This window comes from Suricata suricatta, chromosome 2 (assembly GCF_006229205.1).
Source record: "Suricata suricatta isolate VVHF042 chromosome 2, meerkat_22Aug2017_6uvM2_HiC, whole genome shotgun sequence".
Classification (NCBI taxonomy): domain Eukaryota; kingdom Metazoa; phylum Chordata; class Mammalia; order Carnivora; family Herpestidae; genus Suricata; species Suricata suricatta.
The window spans coordinates 62,735,047-62,742,790 of NC_043701.1; the positions used below are offsets into that span (position 1 = coordinate 62,735,047).

At 41.3% G+C, this 7,744-nt stretch overlaps 1 protein-coding gene across 7 annotated transcripts in view; it reads left to right on the forward strand.

Moving 5' to 3' along the window:
• Positions 1–248: 248 nt before the first annotated feature.
• Positions 249–7,744, forward strand: part of SRPK2 (SRSF protein kinase 2) — a 243,042-nt gene continuing 235,546 nt past the window's right edge. For all 7 annotated transcript variants that reach the window (XR_003904454.1, XR_003904456.1, XR_003904457.1 and 4 more), the window contains exon 1: positions 249–479. Coding sequence is in view for 4 of the 7 variants with exons in the window: in XM_029927575.1 (XP_029783435.1) it covers positions 409–479 (71 nt within the window). In the remaining 3 variants the exon portion in view is untranslated. The remainder of the gene's footprint in view (positions 480–7,744) is intronic.

Consider the following 7,744-nt stretch of genomic DNA (forward strand, 5'->3'; position numbering starts at 1 on the left):
ATGGCCAAATGAGGGGTCTGTATCGATTCTCACATACAAATCAGAGGCAGTAAAAGAAAGAAGGAATGACCCCTGGTGGTGGTTTAAAAAATATGTCCGCACAGTCTCTGGCTTCCCTTCAAGAAGTGCTGTCCCGCCCCTCCTCTGAGCATGTGCTGTACTGGCAGCTCATGAATAGAATGTGGTGAAAATGATGGATTGTGACTTCTGAGGGTAGGTCACAAAAGGCAGTCAGGTTTCTTCCTTGCTCCTTGGGGGAAGCCAGACCCCCAAGCCAGCCCTATGGAAAGATCAGGTGGAGGAAGTGAGGCCTCCCTGAAACAGCCAGTGAGGATCTGAGGCCTCTTGGGAACAGCCATGTGAGTGAACCACCCAGGTAACAGATCTCAGCCTTCCTCCAGCCTTCAGATGACAGCGGCCTCCAGTGACAACTTCACTCTCCAGCCAAACTGCTCCCAAAGTCCTGGACCACAGAAATCGTGAGATCATAAACGTTTGTTGTTTTCAGTCACTAAATTTGGGAGAAATCTGTCATGCAGCAATAGATTAGCAATGCATGTCTTAAAGTGCATACATATAAGTACAGCTAATAGTCACCGAACAATTAGATTCTTCTCTAGGCGTTTTATATGAAATAACTCATTGAATCCTCACAACAAATATATATGGTAGTTAGTATACTATCCCCATTTTTCATATCAGGAAACTGAGGCACAGAGAACCTGAGTAACTTGCCCAGGGTTACCGATTTGGTGAATGATAAAACTAGAGTTTGAATCATGTCTGGCTCTATTCCTCTGGGCACTAACTTCTGGGTGAGACTGCTGCTTTAATGGTAGTAATGTCACTGAGAAATGTGCTGTAATGAAATGATAAGAGACAGGCTTAAGCTTCATACTAGAAAGTGGAAATTAGATATAAGAAAACTTTCCTAGAAATGTAAAAGCGTTGGAGAACCTTTGAAACAAGGCTAGATTCTCATCCACTAAAGGCCTGAACGAAGGTGGATTATAGGAGCTCTCAAATTTGTTTCCAATTTTATGACATACTAAATATACCTTTTAAGATACAGTATGATTTAGGGCTCTACTTAGAAACATTAGTGTGTAATTGGGTTTATAGTGTTCTGTAATTTTCTCTTATATTTAGTAAAAATTAATATGATATGTTCATCTTGAATTTTGTTATACTAGACTAGAGAAAAATGCATATGTACTTTCCTTTTCACTTCTTTTGGACAACACAGAGAACAAAATATATCCAGTTTTTTTTTTCTTTTTTTCTTTTTGAAAGAGAAGGAAAGAGCGTGTGCGTGTGTGTGCGTGTGCACATGTGTGCGTGTGCACATGCAAGTAAGCAGGGCAGAGGCAGAGAAAGGGAGAGGGAGAATCTTTTTTAAAATGAAAAAATAAATGTTTCTCTATTTTTGAGAGAGAGACAGAGACAGAGCGTGAGCAGGGGAGGGGCAGAGAGAGAGGGAGACACAGAATCTGAAGCTGGCAGCACAGAGCCTGATGCAGGGCCATGAGCTGAGATCCTGACCTGACCTGAAGTCAGATGCTTAACTGACTGAGCCACGCAGGTGCCCCATAGGGAGAGAGAGAGAGAGAATCTTAAGTAGGGTTCACATTCAGTGCAGAGGTGGATTGGGGGGTCTTATCCAATGACCCTGGGATCATGACCTTAGTGGAAATTAAGAGTTGGTTGCTCAACTGACTGAGTCACCCAGGTGCCCCTAAAATATATCCAGTTCTAATACTTCCCCTTCTTAATTATAATCTTCTCATGATTAGATTTATTAGCAAAACATAATAGTAGAATAAAATGATTAAACTTATACTCTCATGGTTGTGAGTTCAAGCCCCTGTGCTGACAGCCCAGAGCCTGGAACCTGCTACAGATCCTGTGTTTCTCTCTTTCTCTGCTCCCTGCCCCCCCACTGCCCCGTATGTGCTCTGTCTCTCTCTCAAAAATAAATAAACATTTAAAAAATTTTTCAAAAGAAAAAAACTAAAAGGAAGTAAACAAAAACTTACATTCTCTTTGTTTGTTTCTTTTTTTCCCTTTAAAAGAGAGTAAACAGGGGAGGGGGCTGAGGGAGTGAGAGAGAGTCTTAGGCATGGAGCCTGATGTGGGGCTCTATCCCATGACCCTTGGATCATGACCTGAGCCAAAATAAAGAATTGGACGCTCAACAGACTGAGCTACCCAAGCACCCCTGATTTCCTTTAAAATGTCATTTGAAATTATGATGCATCTCAAATAAATTTTTAGTTGCTTTAATTTTTGTCATGAGGCTCCAAAGCCACCACGGGGCTTGAACTTGCTACTCACCCCGAGATTGTCACATGATCTGTACCCACTGCACCAGCCATGCACTCTGAAAGGTTTCATTTTTAAATTTGCAGAGATGAGGGGCACCTGGGTGGCTTAGTCGGTTGAGCGTCTGACTTTGGCTCAGGTCATGATCTCATGGTTGGTGGGATCGAGCCCCGCGTCAGGCTCTGTGCTGAATGCTTGCTCGGAGCCTGGAACCTGCTTTAGATTCATTGTCTCCCTTTCTCTCTGACCCTCCCCACTCATGCTGTCTCTCTCTGTCTCTCAAAAAAGAAATAAATGTAAAAAAAAATTTAAAAAAAATTTGCAGAGATGAGGTTTATAATCTATCATTCTTTAAGCACCTAATATGTGTAAGATTGTCCATTGATAAATAGGTTGGTATATTTTAATTCAATAAATTCAAAGCAATTCACAAATATTCTAGGTAGCAAATATACTTCTCTCCTTATTTATAGAAGTAAAAAGATTGACAAGATCACCTTGAGGTCTCTCATGGTTATCTTCTCAGTGAGACTTTTCTTAAGTCTCAAAAGGTTGGTGTTTTTTGTTTTTCAGTTTTTTTTCATAAGTGGTATTGCCATCTAGTAATCACATGTTTATTTTGTTTTCTGCTTCTGGCAATAGAATGTGAGCTCCATGTGGGCAGGGAGATTTTTGTGTGCTTCGCTCACTGCTGTAGACTCAGTACCTAGAACAACGCTATGCAATAGATATTTGGCAATTATTTGTTGAACAAATGAATGCAAAAGGTCTAGCAAAGAGATTGGGTATGTGCCTCCCATCTAATGTTAATGATAATTACCATGTACTGAATAGTTACTTGTGTTATTTGATTATCCTCTTGACCTAGGAGGATTGGTATTAATATGATTACCATTTTCCAGATGTTGTAATTAAGTAACTTGTCCAAAGGTTAACACAGAAATTAAGTAGCAGAAATTGGTTTCAATATTGAACTAAGTGAAAAAAGCCAGTCACAAAAGGACACATATTATATAATTTCATTTATATGATCTGTTTGGAACAGGCAAGTCTATAGGGACAAAAAGGAGATTAGGGGCTGTCCAGGGCTTGGGCAGAGAAGGTTGGGGGAAGTGGGGAGTGACTACTATGGGTGTGGCATTTCTTTTAGGGGTGACAAAAATGTTTTAAAGTTAGGTTGTGGTAGCGGTTGCACAACCATGTGAATGTACTAAAAACCATTGAATTTTGCACTTTAAATGGGTGACTTGTATGGTATATGAATTATATCTCAATAAAGCTGTTAAAAATAATAAACTGATTTCAAACTCACATTTCCTTGGCTTCAAAGCTTCTAATCACCTTCTAGAAGGAGCTAAGGGGCGCCTGGGTGGCTCAGTCGGTTAAGCCTCTGGCTTCGGCTCAGGTCAGATCTCACGTTTGTGGGTTCAAGCCCCACGTCAGGCTCTGTGCTGACAGCTAGCTCAGAGCCTGGAGCCTGCTTCTGGTTCTGTGTCTCCTTCTCTCTCTGCCCCTCCCCCTCTCATGCTTTGTCTCTCTCTGTATCAAAATAAATAAAAACATTAAAAAAATTTTTAGAAGGAGCTAAGACTGGGCTCTCTGGCTCTCTCTGATCCACCAGCTTGGAGTGAGCAGAGGACCCAGGTTCAAACCTGCAATAAACGACCCTTGCTTTTTGGCTTTGAAAAAAAAAAAAAAAGAAGGAGCTAAGACTGGACACATGCTGTTCTAAGACCAGGTTAGAGAAAGGACAAGGTTTCCTGGAATATGCCAGAAAGGAAAGAGGAGCTCAAAAATTGATGGGGACGTGTCCAAAGGACACTGCAAGTTGGAAGTGTCTTTTGTGGTCAAATATGGAATAATTCAAGATCAAAAATCAAAGTGACAGTAGTTACTGTCAACATTGGTACCAAAAACAAAGAAAACAAGGTGAAAACAGAGAGCAAAGGAGTGGCAGGAGAAGTGAAAGGTCTTTCTTAGAGAAGACTATCATCTGATTATACAGATGGAACAGGTGAAATGATGGGATTATAATACCAATGTGCTACCACCACTATAATAATAATTGATACAGGCAAGCATCATCAATGGATACTAACCAACAGTGTGAAAGATTCTTGAGGAAGGACACTCACAGTCTCAAAGTATTACCCTTACAGAATTAAAAAAAATTGTTTTAAAATTTTATTTTGAGAGAGAGAGAGTGTGTGCATGCACAAGTAAGAGAGGGGTAGAAAGAGAGGGAGACATAGAATCTGAATCAGGTTCCAAGCAGTCAGCACAGAGCCCAAAGGGGGGCTCAAACCCAGGAACTGTGACATCATGACCTGAGGTATCCAGGTGCTCCAGAATTTTTTTTTAATTGAGATGAAATTCACATAGCACGTTGTTAACAATATTAAAAAAATTTTTTTTTAATGTTCATCTTTGAGAGAGAGAGAGAGAGAGAGCAGACCCATCCGTGCATGAGTAGAGGAGGGGCAGAGAGAGAGAGGGAGACACAGAATCTGAAGCAGGTTCCAAGATCTGAGCTGTCAGCACAGATCCTGATGCGGGACTCAAACCCAAGAACCATGAGATCATGACCTGAGCCAAAGTTGAACCACCCAGGCGCCCTGATATTAACAATTTTAGAGTGTACAATTCAGTGGGATCTAGTACATTTACAATATTGTAATCATACAATACACCTCTTTCTAACTCCAAAACATTTTTATCCCCACAAAAGAAAACCTTGTACCCATATAGCTGGGCGCTTCTCATTTCCCCTTCTCCACCCTGCCACTAGCCACCACCAATCTGCTTTCTGTGGATTTGCTTATGCTGGATGTTTCATACAAATGGCATCATACAATATAAAACAGACCATTTGTGTCTGACTTCTTTCACTTGGCATGATGTTTTGAGGTTTATCCACATAGTAGCACTTATCATTCTTTTTTTGTCCTTTCTTTTTCTTCTTTTAATGGGCTGAAAAATGTTTCATTGTATGTCTGAAACACAATTGGCTTATCCATTCATATGTTGATGGGTATTTGAGTTGTTTTTAACCTTTCTGCTACTGTGATTAGTACTGCCAGATACATTTGTGTACAAGGATTGGAGTATCTGTATTTATTTTGGATATCTACTTCCTTGGGGTAGAATTACTGATAATTCTATGTTTAGCTTTTTGAGGAACTGTGGGACTATGTTCCACAATGATCGTACCATTTTACATTTCTACCAACAATGTACAAGGGTTCCAGGATCTGTATTATCTTTGCCAACATTTGTGTGCCATTTAAAAAAGGAATATGATCATTCTAGTACGTGTGAAGTGGTATCTTTTTGTGGGTTTGCTTTGCATTTCTCTAATGTTGAGGATCTTTTCATGTACTTGTTGGCCATTTGTATATCTTTGGAGAAACATATATTCAAGTCCTTTACCCATGTTTTATATAGACTACTTTTCTTTAAAATTTTTTTTTAAATTTTTGAGATGGGGGAGGGGGAGAGAGAGAGAGAGAGAGAGAGAGAGAGAGAGAGAGAGAGAGAGAATCCCAAGCAGGCTCCATGCTCAGCACAGAGCCTGACATGGGGCTTGACCCCAGAACCCTAGGATCATGACTTGAGCCAAAATCAAGACTGATGCTCAACTGACTGAGCTACCCAGGTACCCCCATAGACTACTTTCCTAAGTAGAAAAGAAAGAAGCTATCTTTACCATAGAAAAATGATTCAATGTAACATCACTAGTAATGGAACAAACTGACATCATTTCCCTCCTGCTCCAACATACTGAGGATGGACACAATATCATCCATATAGTGGACCTGACAAAATTATTTAACTTGAATCTCATAGGAAACAGAGTAGAGAGAATCATCCTGCAGAACAGTACAATTGAATTCTTCAAAAAAAAGTCAATGCTATAAAAGAAAAAAAAAAAACACCCAAAAAACCAACAGGGATTATTCTAGACTAAAGGAGTTTAAAAAGACATGGCAATTAAATGTAATGCATGATTCTTCATTGTATCTTGGATTGGAAAAAAGTCAGCTAAAAGGGACATTTCGAAAATGTGAATATGGCCTCTTTATATTACATAGTATTATATTAATATTATATTTTCTTGTTAAGATCATGGAATTTCACTTATGTAAAATATCCGTGTTCTTAGTAAATACTTATTGAAATACCAAGGGTAGAGGGTAACATTCTCTGCAAAAACTTAAATGATTCGGCAAAAACAAAACAAAGAAAACTACACGCGCACACATACAGGGAAGGGAAATGCAATGAAGTGTTAAAAATTGGTGAATATGGGTTAATATGGGTGTTCATTATATTTTTCTCTTTTCTGTAGGGTTGATAGTTTCAGAAATAAGTTGAGAAAGTACTTCTCTATTGAGGACAAACTGATGGTTAGCAGAGGGAGGTGGGTGGGGGCTGGCTGAAGTAGGTGATGGGGATTAAGGGGTGCACTTGTGATGAGCACCACGTGATTAAAATAAAAACAAAAAAAGAGTTGAGAAAATACAAGGTTCCTCGTGTCTAAGGAGTGCTTTCGGTTCAGTTGGGTTTAGCCTCTTCAGAATATGTCTAGCTCTTTGAGGAGTTAAAAGTGGAGTTGGACAACCAGAGAGAGTAAAGGGTTGGGATGGATACTTTTCCAAAACATTATAATTATTTAAACAAAGGAACACTGCAATTTCCTTTCTGTCCTGCTATCAGCTTGATTCCCATCTTTATTAGGGAGCATGAGAGCTCCTTAATAAGACTTTGGAGTCTTTGCAGTCAGCTAGGCCTACATCTGAATCATCCCTGAGCAAACTGTTCAACTTCTTTAGGAGTCAGTTTCATCATTGAAAGATGTAGACAATAACTACTTGGTGGGATTGTTGTGTTAAATTGTTAGACACTTGGTGTTTACTGAGCTGGGCTTTAATTCAGGTGCAAAAACTTCGTCCTACTTTCGATGCAATTTGCATCCTCTCCCTCGTTAAACTCAAACAATCCTGGGGGTGGGGTAAGTAAAGGTGAGAGATAAGATGACTTCTCCAAGGTCACACAGCTGATGAAGGACCCAAGTCTCCCGCTCTTGGTCCTGTGCCCTTTCCACACTCGCGGGAGAGGAGGAAGCGGCGCTCATGGGGATGCAAGGATGTAGAGGTGCAAAGGGGGAGAAGAGGCCGCGCGAAGAGAGGTGGTGTGAGACCCGCGGAGGCGCTGACCAAGGAAGGGCGCATGGAGAGGCGGGTGGCGCAACCGGCCGGGGTGCGTTGGGGACAGGCTGTGGCTGGAGAGGGAGGGTCGTGCCGGCCGGGTGCCCGAGAGAGGCGGGAGGCCTGGGCCGGCCGCGGGGGCGCAAGAGGCGGAGGCCCCGGCCGCAGGCTGGGGCGGGGGACGCCGTGGGCGGGAGTGGTGGTGGTCGCCGGGG